We start from the raw sequence: 16,657 nt of genomic DNA on the forward strand, positions 1-16,657 counted from the left end.
AGCAACCACGATGAGAGGAGTGAATGACAGGATAGCATGAGAATTAAACTAGACTGAACATGCGAAAGTGTAGTCTTCTTGTCTGAACGTTCACAAGAGTTTTATTTGTATGGAGGAAAATGTTTAGTCCCAACATAAACTCAGCCTTTTCCACTAAGAAACACACTTTTTCTGATGGAGATGCACTCCAAAACCCGCGTCAATAGTTGAAATCGAGTCAAGCAGTGGAAGACAACACACAGTCGAGATGATGATTCACTCCTGTATCTGGCAGCCACTTAGGAGTCCTTGTTCAGCAAAAGCCCCAGTATTTATAGCATGTGTATTCTTCCAGGTCAGGTCTTTATTATCCCGTCAGTAAGAGTGCTCTGTTCTTTATTTAATCTAAAAAGAATTAGGAAAAGGTACCTGAAAAGTATTTTTATCTCGAGGGAAAAACACCCTAAAACATTTTTATCGGAGACATTTCATTACTAAATCCATTTTCTTCTTTGTTATTCTTCTTGTGGATAACTTGCCCAACCTGCTGGTGTCATGACGTCATTTCAAGCTATTTCTAGTGCCGCTTCAGTGGAGCGTGAGAGCAGAAAATATTCCAGCAGTCCAAGCCATCAACAGTATACATCAGCTTTTGGTGTCAGTCTCTTACAAGAGAGCATCAGCTTCTTTTCACATCCTATAATCATACAGGCAGACATCCATCACAGAGGGAGAGCTGCGAGGCGTGTAGTGTTTGAGTTACTCTCACCTTTTCTGAGAGTCTCCTTCTTTGATATTGCTCTTATTACTATTGCTCCCCCCCGCCTACACACATAACCCACAATGGACTGCATTGAACAACAAATTGCTGATGAGTTATATCTGGCAGTATAAGAACATCCGGGGGTGGACTTTCCCTTTAAGATTAGCTTTGTTCCATGTCGGATAATGCCATTGTATCGGTCCTTTACCCGATGGTGGTCACATCAGGAGACTTGTGGAGTAAAGTGAGCATGTGAGCACAGGAAAGGTGAAGATACACTGTTCTTTGCCCACTTCAGCCTACTAAAGGAGGAAAAACAAATTTCCTATTTGATACTCTGAGTGTTAATCTGTGATCCTGAACGTTTTCTGTGCTGCTACTCATCTGTAAGAACTACACTATTCAGTTAAAATTCAATCCTGTTTCTCTCCTAGTGTGCTGAGGATTTGCTGGACTCCATTTGACAAACAAAGCACTTGAGATGAGCTTCATATTCTGTTATTCTGTAAGAAGTGAAATGCATTTTAATGTGCGTTTATATTTTGCAGGGATAGTGTTTTACCAGGAATTTGAAGGCTTGGCTTTACTGAACATTTTTATGTTCCTTTTTGGGTAAGCATCGGATAACACACCAGTAATTGCATGTGGTATTTACTGTAAGATGGAATCAGTCCTCCTTGAATTTTTTTTTCAGCTGTCTTCTCTCTTTCCTTGGAGTGTTCCTGATCGCCCGAAACAGACCAAAAATAAAACAGCAAGATCGCAATTTTATCGCAATGGATAGAATTCCTGGTAAGTTGTTGATCAACTCTCTTCACATTACTGTGTTACGTATGGACGAGGATGCACGATAGGGATTGAAGTCGATACTGAAAATTACCTGCTTCTCATGCTAACACCTTTAAAGGAGACCTAGAACGCTGTTTAGCGTTAAAATCTCGAGCATTAAAAAGGCCGCACCTACAGAAGCTTCTCTCTCCTACAGAAAACAATGCTCCTGAAGTGCCTGAGGCGCCTCGTCAGTAGTTCCGCCTTTAATTCCGTGACATCCCACTATGTCACACATTCACATAATTTATGCCTAGTGGCTAGTTTGGCACGTAAGAATAGATGTAGCTGCTCTGTTGTGCTGGCTCAGGCATGTGAGAGCTGACCAATCAGAGCAGACTGGGTATTCAGGAAGGGGGGCCTTACAGAGACAGGAGCTAAAACAGCATTTCAGACGGGAGGGGGGGGGCAAATACAGTGCCTCTGCACTGGACAGTATGAGAAGACTGATGTGTTTTTTGAGCATTAAAGCATGTAAACCTATTCTAGTGATAATCCAAAATAAGACTACAAACTTGAAAACGAGCATAATATGTCTCCTTTAAGAGAACTGATAATTTCACATTTTTTTATTTGAAAAAGAAGCGAGCAAAGATGGATACTTTAATATCCCATAGCTCTAATAAGTTGTGTTAAAACCTATACACTTTTACCCTCCTCTCTGACAGCCTCGTGGAACACTTTATTGCAAATTGCCATTGTGTCATCTTCCTCTAAAACTGTAAAAAATCGTTCACGTCATGTTTGGCTCTCTAGTTGACACTGCTAGCTCTTTTTCGTCTGTTTTTTTTTGGCAGATGGACGCCATATTTTCATTCTTGCCAATAACTAACCAGTATTATGAATGTCCTATTATATCAGCCTGATATACATCGTGCATCCCTTCTACTTCTATTGAGTGTTGTGTATTGATTAGCCAGCAGCAACAGTATGAATCTGCTGGCGGTGACCCTTGATTTATCCGACTGCTAATAGACCCTTTTCACAGCAAACATTTTGACTTGTCAAAGCAGGAAAAGCACTGGTGCGACCAATAACGTTAAGTATGACTCCTTTCTATTAATTCTCCAAGTAAGCCATTTAAGTGAGTGAGCATTACCAATACCAGAGCCCTGGACGTAGGCTCACCTAAATGGAATGCAGCCATCATTAATGTTAAGAAATTCCACCTGCGCTTTTCCCGCTTTGACAAGTCAAAATGTCTGCTGTGAAAAGGGTCTACGTCTGCAGCCCTGACAGCAGGATCCATCTAATGAGCTCTGCTGTCCATGTTCACAGGGAGAAGGCACACGGACAAAGTGCAGCCTGAGGCAAAGCCTACGACATACGGATCGCTGGCAGCCAAACTCATGTGCAACAGAGCTGGTCAAACAGACGATTCATAGGACCTGCTCCATCTGTTGGGACTGACATTTTGTGGATTTGTGTGTGCATACTTCTTCATTGGTACTTCAGTTATATCTCTATTTATAAATGGAAGGCATTAATTCAAACTAGTGCCAGCTGCGTAGAAGTATTGGTGGCCATATTGGTCTTTTTATGTCAAAAACGTATCTCTTTGAATATCTTTTCCATTTCTGGTTTCTCTTGAGTTCAGGATATTTCCAGCAGGGTTGTCAGGAATGACTGATGAAGAGAAATTGAATCTAAATGAGATAAAACCCTTCAGGATCACACTGCAACATCAAATGCCCAACTAGCAACGTTTCATTTAATAAAGGTCCAGGAGGCTACTGTGACAAATGCCTTCCAATATAACATATGTATTCTGTTAATTGAATAAATTGGTGTATGTGCATTTGGTTGTCAATAAACAAGGACAAAATGTGATGTTCCACCAGGCTGAAGATTTCATGTCACACAGCAAAATAAGTGCACTACTGCCCTCTAATGGTGGGGGAATCTCAAAGATGATCAGGCAACTTGTGTCCTGTGAAGTTGGAGTGAAGTGATTTCAGGTAATTTGAGATGACGGAAGTAGTTCAGTAGTAGTTATATAAACCATCCCTAATGGCTGATTAGTTAAAGCTGCTCACATTATAATTATATGAGTGGTTTTAATTTGTGTGAGAAATGAATTGAGCATGCTTCACTCTGAAACCTGTTTCCATGGCGTTGTAATATAACTTGTCTAAAAGATGCACAGCCTGCCCACCCATATTTACCTTAAATAAACCTCAGACTACATACTCAGCTGCTACCAAACTTAAGTGTTGCCAAGCAACAAAACTCTTATCTGCCACCTACACATTATGGGATGTGTGGGAAACCAGTATTCATGCCAGTGTAACTATAAAAAGAATGCATGTTAAAGTATCAGTTGTTCAATGCATTTGCTTATAAAAAGGGCCAGGCCGCAGTGCGTTATTTCAGTGTTGGAGGTTAAATTATGATTTGTATGATTTAACACAGGAGAAGGTGACAGTAATTACCCCCAGATGGCATAATCTGTCAAGTGCAGTATGGGTATTTTATTAACTCATGTTCAAACAAAACCTTTTCAATGCAGTGGCATATTTAAACAGAAACTGACACTTCTCTCAAATTCAAACCGATTAATTTGACTTTTTAAAAAGTCATAGAAGGCCACCAACATAAATACTCTCTGTATCATTAGTATGCCAGAAATGAATTTGTTTTGGCAGTCCAGTTGATAAAAAGGCTGAACTAATCTCTAACTAAAACCAAGGCTGTCATTCCATTACAGTATTTAACTGATCCTTTTGTGGAGCACAAAGGCATTGATATGGGAACAAATAAGAAAACAACTAAGCTTTTCAACTGAAATGATGATGAGGACTCTTCCCAGAGTTCCCAACTAAAAACTGTCTATTCAACAGCAACACCAGGTAGTTTATGGTTATGCCCCATGCTTGCCATTAGGTCTTCAACCAGCAGTGTAGAGCAGATGATGGCACAAAACATTGAAGCAGTTATCAAGGCACGGGATCACTTAGTGAATGAAGCATCATGCAACTTAATGAGATATAATTTCAGGCCTCTGCAGGATATAAGTCGTGATGATCTTTCCCTGTTAACCGAGAATAATTCAGTGCTTTTTGCATGTTCTGAGCCCAGATGTTTCAATCAGATCTCTATGTTGATTTTAGCAAAGCGGTAGTGCAGGGAGGCGGGATTGCGCAGCAGAAACATTCCTCTGTGTTCCCTCGGCTGGTTGACGAGGGTGTCAAGGAGACCAACAACGCTGACAAACCCCAGAGCCTCCCCACAGCCTGCAGAAAGGGAGAAGTCCCCCTGAGTGACCCAGCCCAGAGTCACCCGGGAGCAGTGAGAGGTGACACTCGGCAGAGGATCTGGCCAAAGCCCAAAGATGAGGTCTGAGGATGACTGGGAGGATGATTTGGGCTCTTTGGATGTGGTGGAGTTAGGTTCAGAGGCAGAGGAGGATTTGGGGTCTGGTTCAGAGACAGAGGGAAGGTCTGACTCTTTATCCTCGGTCTTAGCAGAGGATGCAGCAGCTTTCTTGGGGCCCCTCTTTCTGCGTTTAATTCTGTTTTTAAAGTGGTCTCTGTGTGGGGGCTCCTGGGGGCCTCTGTTGCCAGGCCTTTTCTTCAGCAGCTGCAGGTCCTCTGCTGTTGGCACACACACCATGGCGTGGAGCTCTGGTTTGCCCTTGGACAGAAGTGACAGACGCACCCACACCAGATTCATCCCATGTGCTGTGAGAAACGATGTTGCAGTTAAACGGTCGAGAGGTGGCAGCTGTCCAACACGGCACGGCCTTTGACCTTTAGATGTCGTGGGTCTGCACCAACCAGAAAGCAGCCTCAGCGACTTTATGTTCCTAGGAAGCATAAAAAACAAATAATATCCGTTCATACCAGGCGATTAATAACACAAGGAAAAGTTGCATTTTCATTGGCCCCATTAAGCACCCTGAGGGACATAAAATTTGGTTGAAGAACATTTCTTAATTCCTAATGCTAAAAAGAAAAAGGCAGCCAATGGACAGTGGAAATCAATCCAATTTTTTTCTCATAAAGTCAGTCATTACTCAGAGCTGGTGTGATAGTTTTATGAGGATAGATGCAACTCTTCCCCTCTACTAATCTCCATGATCTATTGCAGCAATTTAAGGCTGGATGTACTTTGGGTATTCTCATCAGGGACATTATGATGAAAGGGAGGTAGACTGGAGAAGCACCATGCATCAAGCCTGTCAAAAGCGGCGCTGGGGTCCCTTAATAAAGAATAGGAAAGAGGTAAGTGATGACTGGAGCCAAAAGCCCCCCGAAACAGTGCACATTTCTGCTCAAGGGACCTTTAAAATTCAACAGTGTTAATATTGTTAGAAGTGTGATTTAGATGTCCAAGATGTTTGAAGGGAGCTTGGCGTAGACCTACAGTGGGTGTGTTTTGAGTCAATACTGATATGGCTTTATTTTCACAATAAGACAAGAGGGGATAAGAAAGTGAATAAATCTTCAGTATAAAGCACAAAACGAAACAAAGACAAACATTTACCTCAGTACAGTGAAGTGGCTCTGAGGCGTAGTTACAGTCATATCTCTATGTAATGTCATCTCCTCCTCCACGGCCTCAGTTGTGGTTTGGATCGGGCTGTTTCCCTTCCTCTCCTCTCCTGCTTCCCTCCAGATAAGCTCCCACTCCTCAGCCAGCTGTTGCCATGGGCAACGGAACGGTGCCAGACAGCCATGTTTAATGTAATTGGTCCTTTTGGCGGGCGGACGCCTACAGAAGAGGTCAGGAGGTCAAACCCTTGTCAAACTGTTGGGGCAACCCTGCCAATTTATGTAACAAATCATGACTGCTGAGCAGCGGATAGTAGGGGAAGAGCAGCGTGCAGCCTTATTAGCATCTCATCTGCATGGTGGGACAGATCTGAATAATGGAAATTAACTGGGGTCACAGCTTTAGAGTGCTTCTCTTTATCAAACCACTAATCCACTGACATTTTCACCACTCACTAAGACTGCAGGCAAGTGAATATTATCTTTTCCTCGCAGATGATTGTACACTCATACAGTACACAGTAAACAGAGCACTACAGCATCGTCAGCCCAAACATAGTATAATTTTCACCTTACTTAATGTGTATTTAACTGAAAACGTTTCCTCTCACAGTTTAAGTTTGCCAGTGGTTGATTAAAATATATTGTCGACTCCACAGTCCACAAGTAAAATGGACCTACTATATTCGGGCCAAGTTCTTGAGATTCTGTTTTCTATCAGCAGGATGACATAGTAGTTACATGCCAAAATAATATTATAAGATACAGAAAAGCTTTGGCAGTACAAGATGTCCCCACAGAAAACAGTCCTTACCATGTTTCTGAAAATAAGAATAATAATCCACGCAGTATTAGTGTTTTTGGTTCTTTTCCTGCTCACTCTTCAGCTGACCTTTTGAACTTATCCAGCAGCTCTGCCTCCTGCTCCTCCTGAAAACGAATGCCTGCAGGGCAGTCCGGGTAATCATGGGGGAAGTGGGGGGCTCCTTTATTCTGAGAATGTTTCAGACTCATGTTCAGCCCTCCAATGCGAACTCCTCTGTACACCTGGCAGAACAGAGTAAACACTGGATTTTATGGAACTTGACATATAAAGCAAACCTGAGGGCTTCTGGTCTGCCTTTAAATTTCAAGGTACATTTAACATTTTCACAGTTCTTGTCCAAAACAAATATAACTGCCCCAAAACATGGACGAGGCAACCAAATAATGAAAACATCTTTCATAGTGTTCCATACTGACATTCACTGTATTACACGCTGTATACATACAGCCTCACAGCACTTTAAGTGGAAACATGCACACTGGTAGTTTGAATAAACTCCTGTCTCCCTTACCAAACAGGCCTCATCACTCTGTCTGGCATTACATAGCTGATGTACACAGCCAGTGTTATGCAGTAAGATAGGCAGAAGCTCATTAGAATTAAATGGATATCTTAATTGTGTTTTAACCCAAGTTAAAGCAGCTATGAGGAACTTTTTGTTTTTTACAAATTCTGGCAGCCACTGTGAAGGCCATTAAACAAATTTAACTTTGTTTTTGATAAACTATAGAGCAGATCCTACTCCTCAATTCATCCTCAGTACTCCGCCATAAAATTCAGTTTTAATTTATGAAAATAAGTAGGGATTAGGGGTGTGCGATATGACGATATTAGATCGTGAAGGATCAGAATGTGTAGACGATCTGCCAAAGTGCAGAGATCGTGGGATCGTCTAGGGCACATTCTATAAATTGCAGTTCTATGCTGATGCACCGACGCACCAAACATATGGTCGTCAACCTGACCGACCAATCATAGCGAATTACAGGCAGTGACGCGCTTTTCTTACCCGCCTCCTTGTTTATGTGTGTAGCGGTAGCCGCATGGAGAGCCATGGCTGAAAGCCAAACGGAGGAGTTAGTCGCTTTTTTTAAAAAAACAAAACAAAACAAAACAAAAAAACAGCGTTTCACCATCTCTCATCTCTGCCAGTTAGCCCCTCCACCTGCCGCCTCTCTCTCGCGCACGCACGCACGCACACACGCACACACACACACACGGGCGCATGGATAGGTCGCGCTTGGCCACTAATAAACGGTAAATTGTACAGTGTTCAAATTCCTGCGAACCCCCCACCCCCCGTCGGATAGTCCGACCACTGACGGACTTATTTGACCCTTTTCAATAAGCTGTTTAGTGTTTGGATACTTAAATCCTGTTAAAATGACTGTGTTGAATAAAACAAACAGTAATGTCTTCATTGATATTTTACTTTCATGTTTATTGAAAGCTACCTTTTATGTTGCAAGAGTGCACTTTATCAGAGTGTTGTTTACCTTTTAGTATGTTTACGTTGTTTGCACGTTGGCAAAACTGCAACTATTTAAATTAAAATCTGTTCAGAAAGGTTATTTTGCCTAAATTGTCTGTTTTTCTTTTTTTGATTTAAGATCGTGATAAAATCGAAATCGTGATTTTATTTTTTAAAAATCGTGATATGATATTTTTGCCATATCGCCCACCCCTAGTAGGGATCTGACCTGGTGACATGCATTTAGAACTATAGTAGCAATATAGAAACAGCTAATCGTCGCACAGATGGCCTTGATGTTGTTCAGTATTAAATTGCAACTGTTTCATTACCAGTTAAAAGTTTCTTGTAGTATGTTTAAACCAAACTTACAAACACTACTGTAAGGACAACAAAATTATTCCAAAACCACTACTTCATGTCAGTAATGAAAAGATAATACAGGGAAATTCAATCAAGTAAAAAGCACTGTCTGTGCTACCTACCAGTGGGACCCAGAAGGCCATGCCCCATCCTTTAGGAAGCAGCAGGTCCCATCCAGCACCCCAGGAGCTCATCTCATGTCCCACCTGCTTGCCAGGTTGGTGAACCAGCAGGATTGGGACTCGGCCCTGCAAGGGAGTGGGACTCAGCCTTGAGCCCGGCACCAACACCTCACTTCTCATACGGTTCAACTCCTGTACAAGACAGAAAATGCTAGAGTTAAGTGCAACATCTAAGCTCTTCTTTACTTTCAGGAATAGAGATGTTAAAAAAAAGTCAGTGTTGGATGACATTTCCGTTAGAAAATGACCTACCTGCTCTGATATCTTGTTATCAGTGACGTTGTCCCGGACAGACCGCTCCCACAGATAACTCTGACAACAATGTTCAGGTACTCCTCGCAACATAAGCTCCCGCCTATTCTCCTCGTCCACCTCTGAAACACACACAGCACACACACACGGCATGCTCCTGTATGACCAGCATCACTAGTGTCTGGAGAGACATATGAAGCAATCTACCTCTGATTTATAACCCAGAGCAGTGGATTGATTACTGATTAATAGACATATTAAGGTGTGGAAACAGGCACATGCTTTTACATCCCCTCATTTACATATGATATAGCTTAATTTATGCAGGTGTGGTGACTCTAAGCCCTAATGGATTGTTTGGTTCAGCAAAATTTGCATAATACAGGCTTTTCACAATCGGAGGTTATGCTGTTAAATCCAGATTTAAATTTTAAATAGGGTTATATGCTGCTTTGTTGTAGAGCAGGAAGAAATTTCAATAAAAAATGTATCATTTCAATATTGTGTGTTGCAGTTTCCTGAAATGAGTGTGCATGTTCTCTAAACAGAAGCTACAATAAATCAAACCATTATTTATTGATATATTTGTTGTAATTGAGTTTGGTAGCGATCATGTTTGAACATAGAACAATATAGCAAATTAAGTCCATCCTTAAGTATTTGTAAGTATAAACTCAATGATTATATGATGTATTTTCTCAATGATTTGAAGCTCAAGTCCAAATGACTTAGAATGATTCCCAAGATTAGTCTAAGTTGGACAGACACAAAGGCAGAAGACCCAGGCTACGAACAAACAACTGAGGGAGCAATGCGGTGCATGTGACAAAATCTGAACGACTGCGGCTGGAAGATCCACCAAGCGAGGCAGAAGTGTCTGTTGGGGAGAAGGAGCAGCACAACGTACAAGAGTCCGCATTGGTGAGACGCAGGAGGCGCCAGGTGTCGAGGTGGTGTTGCAAAAGGGCCCAAAAAAGTGTGGCTTTTTTGCACACCTCTTCACCAAGGAAGCAGAAGCACAATGGGACAGTCAACTGCTCGCAGGAAGACATAGACCAGCACCTGAAGCCAACTTACAATGACTCTGAAAGACATCAGGGGTTTGCAGTTTAACATGACAGAGCTGCAGCTAAAGCAAGTGAGAGGGGTCTTCTGTAAAGGAAGGGCAAGCTCTGTTCCAAGACCAAGCAGCACAGCATACAGAGTGTACAAGAATTGTCCCAAACTCCTGCTTCGGCTGTGGATGATTCTGTGAGAACGGCTCAAATGGTGTGGATCCTGAAGGAGGAAAACTCCATACAGATAGACCAGTTCTGCATCACCTCCCTGCTGAGTGTTGAGGCAAAATCTTCTTCAGTGTAATCTCCAATCGGCTGTCAACCTGCATGTCCAAGAAGACCTACATCAACACAGTCCAGAAGAGTGGAAGTTCAGGGATGCCAGGCTGTCTGGAGCACACAGATGTGGTGAAAGCTCATCAGGGAGGAGAGAGAATGAGGGCAACCTGTCATCGTTGTGCTCGACCTGGCAAATCCATATGGCTCCATCGCACACAAGTTAGTGCAGCTCACACTGACCTACACGTCCCCAGCAGAGTCGGAGACCTCATCGCTGATTACTACACCAACTTCAGGATGAAGGTCCCTTCAGACAATTACATTAAGCTGGCACAGCATGGAGATGGGCATCGTCATAGGGTGCACTATCTCTGCAACACTCTTCTCCCTAGCCATGGACATGCTCATTCAGTCTGCTGAACCAGAGTGCAGAAGGCCCAGAACGACGTCTGCTCAACGGCAGCCACCCATCAGGGTGTTCACACACAGAATCAGTCCCAGGCTGCCGCTTAATTTTTGCAGGGGCGCGAAAAGATGGTGGAGTGGGTCTGGATGTCCTTCAAACCAGCCAAATCCAGATCTGTGGTGCTAGGGAAAGGGAAAGTTGAGGACAACATCGGTTCAACATCGCAAGCATAGCCATAACCATCCATCACAGAGAAGCCAGTCAAGAACCTAGACAAGGTCTATGACAGCTCGCTGAGAGATGCAGTATCCAGCCAGTCTACATGTACTGAGTCAGAAATCTGTGGACAAATCTGGCCTACCTGGGAATTTGAAAGCCTAGGTGTATCCGCATGGCATTCTTTCCTGAGTCCTGTGGCCCCTCCTCATCTATGCAGTCCCAATCTCAAGAATTGAGACCTTGGAGAGGAGGGTCAGTAACCACCTTAGGAGATGGCTTGGGCTGCCAAAGAGCCTGAGCAGCATTGCGCTCTAAGGACAGCACAACAAACTGCAAATGCCCTTGAAATCCTTGGAAGAGGAGTTCAAGGTAACAAGAGCCAGAGAAGTGGTTCAGTACAGGGACTCAAGTGACCAAAAGGTGGCTAAAGCAGGGATTCAAGTGAGGACTGGCAGGAAGCAGAGGGCAGAGGAAGCTATTCAGGAGGCAGAGGCCTGTGCTTTTTTAAATAAAAAGGGGTCTTATTCATTAAGGCATCAGCCTAAAAAGTGGGAACACATTATTTTGCAAAGAAAAAAAGAATCATTCTTGATAACATGTCACAGACTTGAAGAATAACCCTGGTTATTTTAAAGCCAGGCATTACTATCCTGGCAGTTCTGGCTGCTACAGCTACATCAAGCTGCTGGTTAAAACTAATGCAAAGCAAGAAATATTTACCGTTTGTTAATTGTTTGATTTTCAGTTTATTATTGCAAGTCTGTAGATGGGCTGGTCCTGTGCATAGAATAAAAGATGCCTTTCAAGGGGAAGTAATGAAATTCTGTTGCTTTACCCCACAACCCTAATATATGAGCAAATGACTTGCGAAGTAAACATGGACGTGTGTGAGCCCTGACATAACACATAACACATAACATTAGACATTACAGATTAGAATTATGGTGTTATTACTGAAATGTCATTGGAATTTCTTTGGATGTTACTGTAAATAGAAAATATGCAAACTGAGAAAACCTCCACGGTGGTAAAAAAGCTAGAAACATGAAGGCCCTGGTTGAAACCAACCCCTTTCAGTATCTCTTCATAGCCGGTGAATCAGCTGTTGTCAGTCACTGAGGGTGTGTTTGGAGTACAGGGTCCTGCCAGGATTCGAACCTGGAACATCTGCATGGCCAGGCAGAGGCCCCCCGGAGCACAGAACCAGATGTGTACTCTCTGAAAACAACCTCAGGACCAGAAACAACAGACTGATTCTTTGCTGAACTATTGATATGTCTTATTTAACTGTCACGTTTCTGTTGGCATACATGACAAGAAACATTACGTCTTCCTGCACACTGTACGAGTATGATATGATGACAATTATTGAATGATTCCAGTCTGGTGACATAATCTATGATTTTCACACCCTTTTAACTATGTGTATCTGTCTGACTGCCTGGTAGGTCAGATTTTACCTTGTGCCTGCTTTACACAGGGCAAAGCTTTAACCTTCTTTGTCGGTAAAGTGAGCCTGGGGTCATCCACAGTCAGACCCAGCACTGCGCCTGAGGGCAGCTCTCCAGTCGAATAGATGCCTGAACGAAATACAGAGTCAAGGTTAGATAAACATGCATACACACACCCAACTAGATGGCAACGAGTAAAAGCAATGATATTATAATTCACGCAGAGAATAACATAACAAACCTTTGAGTATTTGATAGACATCAGCCTGTTGCTTATGCACATTCATCTTGCTCTCATCTTTGCAGTGGTCGGGCCACCAGAGGGAAGAGGGCTGGGATTTGTTAATTTCCTTAAAAGCAAAAGAGAACTCAAATAAAACTCAGTTCTTCAGCGTGAAATGCAAATATATTTCAATGGCTCTTTGCATTTCATGATGCCAACTCAATAAGTCTCACATCACAGTCTGTAGCAGCTTCCAAAGTTTCCGCCAGAACAGAATGGGACTGTGGTCCAATCAGGCGATAGCGTACAATCTCCATCGTGAGATCACTGCAACAAAGTGATATACAAAAACTTCAAAATAAAATAAATTAAATTAAATTATTCAGTCAAGCCAAATTTTTACTTAGTCGACGTCTCAATGAAATTCTAAACTACACTAACTTTATAACTATTCCAGCTGAGCTCGACCTCCAGGTAACCGGGGTGGTGGGAGATCTGGTTCCATCTCCCAGGATCTTCTTGGCTGGAGGTCCACTGGCATCCTTACAGGTTCGCTTTCTCTTGATTCCAGTTACCTGCTTGCAGTCAGAGGTCTTTTCAGGCTTTGGCTCTGTTTTTAGAGTGGGAACAACCTCAGCAGGTGTCACCACTGGAACAGCTGGGGGAACGACAGCCTCATAACACTGGCACACAGCTTGTAACTCAGGAAGAAGGTCCTGCAGGGAGCACAGAGTTAGTGGAGTTAATGGTCTTGCTGAGCTTGTCTCTGTGTTCATATATATTTATTATAATTACATTTTTCTCCACAAATTTAATTTACAATTAATTGTCATACCAATTTACTTTATCAACTGAAGTTGAAGGTCATCAAAACAATGACATAGTCCAAGTTACAATGAGTCAAGTCCACATCTCTGCCTAACACTCACTGTACCTTTTTAATGGTGGGGTGAGCCCAAATCCAAAGCTGCCTGTGGGTTGAGCCCTGCATACGAGGTCGCCAGAGAAAGGTCACAGGGCCCAGGGGCTGCGAGGGGTACTGTCCTGCTTTGTACACCACCACACTGCCCTGTCTGCGCCCTGATAGACTCAGCGCTGCAGCAAATGTAGGACCTGGAAACACACGACCAAATGCAAACAACTCCAAACTAAATGTTGAACTTTTATCTTTTGTCATTCACTTTTATCATTATATCTAAAAGGTTCTACTTTTATGATCATACTGTGTGTCTCTTAACAGTATACAGATTAGCACTCATAGCTCAGAGAGAAAGGATGCATGGAGAAAATAGGTCTACTTTCCAAATATTCTTTAGCACTTTGTCTGAACAGGGTTAGATATAAACAAGATGTATATATCTGTGGTTGGGGCGTATACTCACCAGCCTCCTTGCTGGTCAGCTGTGACAGAGAAGCCAGCAGCTTCTGTTCCTCTCCCTGAAGCTCTATGCAGCAGTAGTAAGAAAGGTCCTGAGTGTACAAAACCATAGGTTATTCTTATTTTACCAGCAGTGACATCCCGTTGATTACAATCCTACTTTTGTTTTGAACATGAAACACATCACACACTCAAATTCTGCAATGGTTACCTGCAGGAGGCAGTGGCTGCTCATTGCCCTGTAGGAGGGCCGATAGCATTTGTATGTGGGTCTGTCCCCGAGGCAGTAACCCCACTTTTTAACCACGTGGAAGCGCTTGGCATGCCAAATGTGTGTCTCCAGCCACACGTTCTTCCTCTGCCGGCGGTTAAACTCCAACAGCAGATTTCCGTGCCGGCGGCGGGCCTTGCGGCTCTTGCTCTTTGGCTGCTCCTTCTTCTTCTTTGAACCGGCTAGGAGACTCTTCTCCCGCTGGAGGAGGAAGGAAATGTCACTGAACAAATCAGAAGTACTCAGAGAAGGAGAGTATTAAACCTGCTACTTGAACCAGGACTCCAAGTTTTAAGTGGGACATTAAGATGCTGAAAGGAAACACTGTGAACTTTACCATCCTGTTGGCCACGTCTCTCAGTCTGCGAGGGAGTCGCTTGGTGTTGTGGCTCATGGCCCGTCTCCTCATGTGTTTGGGCAGGGCTCCAAACACATGGCAGCTGCCCGTTGTCTTGGTGACAGCTTTTAGCATGGCGCTCACCTCTGCTGCCCTGGCCCTGGCAAAAGCTCCAGCTGGATAGGGAGAGAAGTGACTGTGACACTGCATTTGGAGTTCTTAAGCAATTTCATGATTAGTTTTTTTTATATATATCCTGAGTTGGACTAAACTCAATGATTCCTTGAAGGACAGCAGACAAAGCAGAGACTCTGTACCACATAAAAGAAACTGATCTAAAAATAAACCTGATCATTTTCTATGGCCTGCAGGATAATAAATGATGAAATATTTGATTCAGAGTTATCAGGAGTTCTCACAATTGGCAGTGCAGTCATTATGTGATCCTTCAACACAAAAAGTCCTCATTTACAGTACCCAGTACACTGTTACTTAATAGTGGTAGGACAACATCTTTACCAGTGATGTACTTGGGCATCTCCTTGACATAGCCTCCACCATCTCTCTGGTGTCCCCGGACCCATCCGCTCCGTTGGTGAGGGTTCTTTGGCTTTTCTGTAGATGGACCATCACCACCCCCTGAACCTTCAGGCAGATCATTAATTCGTCATTTCAGGGCAGTCACATGTAAAAATGAGAAGCAAGGCAGGCAAAACAGACAACCAACATGGAACCACAGACGCTCAGGGGTTGATGTTTTTACAGTGATAAAAACAGAAATGGTGAGGATCTTATTAAGGTGGCTTCTGTACTGTATGTTCACCTGTGCATGCGGTTCTGCCTTAAAGTGTCAAAATCTAGTTTCAAGGAGTATTCCTGTTGATAATATACTTACAGTCTTCATATTCAAAAACTAATTTGTGTTTGATTTGATGACTTCAAAAGGAATCAACACAACTGACTCAACATCAGGTCCTCCTGAGGAGTTCATTCTACCCTGAATGTGGACATGACACTGTTACTCCCTGTATATGAACTATTTCTTTGCTTGTCCTACCTCCACAAGCAGATTTGGGTTATATTTAAGACAGTAAAAGTGTATATATTAAAGATTGTGTTTGTTAATGATAATTAAGTTACAGAGACATACAGAGAAAATGTGCTGACCCTCTGAAACGCTGACCATGCGGCAGCTAAAGGAGATGAGGTAATGGAAATAAAGAGAGAAGAGGACACATACGGCATCACAAGAACACAGGCTGGATCTTAACAGGTAAACAGACAGGAGTATTAGTACCAGTGACCGAGGTGTCTCCTCCGTTCTGTGTGCTGCCTGATGGATACTGCACACTGGCGGGCTGATTTCTCAGCTTCTTCTCCCGCATCTTCACTTTAGCCGCAGACATTTTCTGCAGGAAACAAAAAGGCACGTTTGACACAGCAGCTGTCAATCATGCTGGTTGCTGCTCAACGAAGCGGACACCTCAAACACCTACATGACTTAACGCTAACCAATGCTGCTAACAGTAGCTAGCTTGCTACGTTACTCCACGTAAAGTTGGGTTGTTGGTTTAATTAACAAAAGCACAAAAACAACGGGTATGAAATTTGAGTACAGAATGATTAAACAGCATATACTCACCTCTAGATTCCCCAGTATGCTTATATCTCCGAAATGTTGTTCTAAATGTAAGATAAGCTACTTCTCTTAGCTACCATGTGAGTTTTCATCACGCTGTTTGACGTAATGTTTGCTTCCGGGTATGTGGGGTATTTGTGGTGTATCGGCGGAACTGAAAATGATCAGGCCAAACAACCGACTTTCTCGTGGAAATGACGCCTTCTGTCATCACAATCACGACTACGCTTCACATAATA

The 16,657-nt window shown here is 43.0% G+C and overlaps 2 protein-coding genes across 2 annotated transcripts in view; one reads left to right on the top strand and one right to left on the bottom strand.

Annotated features, from left to right (window-relative positions):
• LOC141012196 (NIPA-like protein 2) overlaps nucleotides 1–3,405 on the top strand; it is a 28,306-nt gene extending 24,901 nt beyond the window's left edge. Inside the window, exons 9-11 of the mRNA XM_073485612.1 lie at nucleotides 1,291–1,354; nucleotides 1,437–1,534; nucleotides 2,849–3,405. Coding sequence (XP_073341713.1) covers nucleotides 1,291–1,354; nucleotides 1,437–1,534; nucleotides 2,849–2,955 — 269 coding nt within the window. The 3' untranslated portion in view covers nucleotides 2,956–3,405. The remainder of the gene's footprint in view (nucleotides 1–1,290; nucleotides 1,355–1,436; nucleotides 1,535–2,848) is intronic.
• Nucleotides 3,406–4,021: 616 nt separating this feature from the next.
• Nucleotides 4,022–16,528, bottom strand: pop1 (POP1 homolog, ribonuclease P/MRP subunit). The gene is made up of 16 exons (XM_073485096.1): nucleotides 16,422–16,528; nucleotides 16,077–16,188; nucleotides 15,299–15,424; nucleotides 14,780–14,955; nucleotides 14,383–14,643; nucleotides 14,176–14,263; nucleotides 13,728–13,906; nucleotides 13,235–13,509; nucleotides 13,027–13,120; nucleotides 12,812–12,920; nucleotides 12,580–12,699; nucleotides 9,158–9,279; nucleotides 8,846–9,037; nucleotides 6,956–7,110; nucleotides 6,056–6,283; nucleotides 4,022–5,375 (listed from the first exon to the last, which is right to left on the bottom strand). Exons 2-16 carry the CDS (start codon nucleotides 16,183–16,185, stop codon nucleotides 4,658–4,660), a joined length of 2,952 nt encoding a protein of 983 aa, XP_073341197.1. The 5' UTR covers nucleotides 16,186–16,188; nucleotides 16,422–16,528; the 3' UTR covers nucleotides 4,022–4,657.
• Between the last annotated feature and the right edge of the window lie 129 nt (nucleotides 16,529–16,657).

Source organism: Pagrus major, chromosome 17 (genome assembly GCF_040436345.1).
Source record: "Pagrus major chromosome 17, Pma_NU_1.0".
Taxonomy (NCBI): domain Eukaryota; kingdom Metazoa; phylum Chordata; class Actinopteri; order Spariformes; family Sparidae; genus Pagrus; species Pagrus major.

What these genes read in the sequence shown, in the direction of transcription:
- pop1 (XM_073485096.1), bottom strand. Translation starts at nt 16,185, where the DNA reads ATGTCTGCGGCTAAAGTGAAGATGCGGGAGAAGAAGCTGAGAAATCAG. An exon ending in AGGAGACACCTCGGTCACTG is followed by an intron (nt 15,425 to 16,076) that starts GTACTAATACTC and finishes ATCTGCCTGAAG; the next exon opens with GTTCAGGGGGTGGTGATGGT. An exon ending in AGCCACTTCACTGTACTGAG is followed by an intron (nt 5,376 to 6,055) that starts GTAAATGTTTGT and finishes TATGCTTCCTAG; the next exon opens with GAACATAAAGTCGCTGAGGC.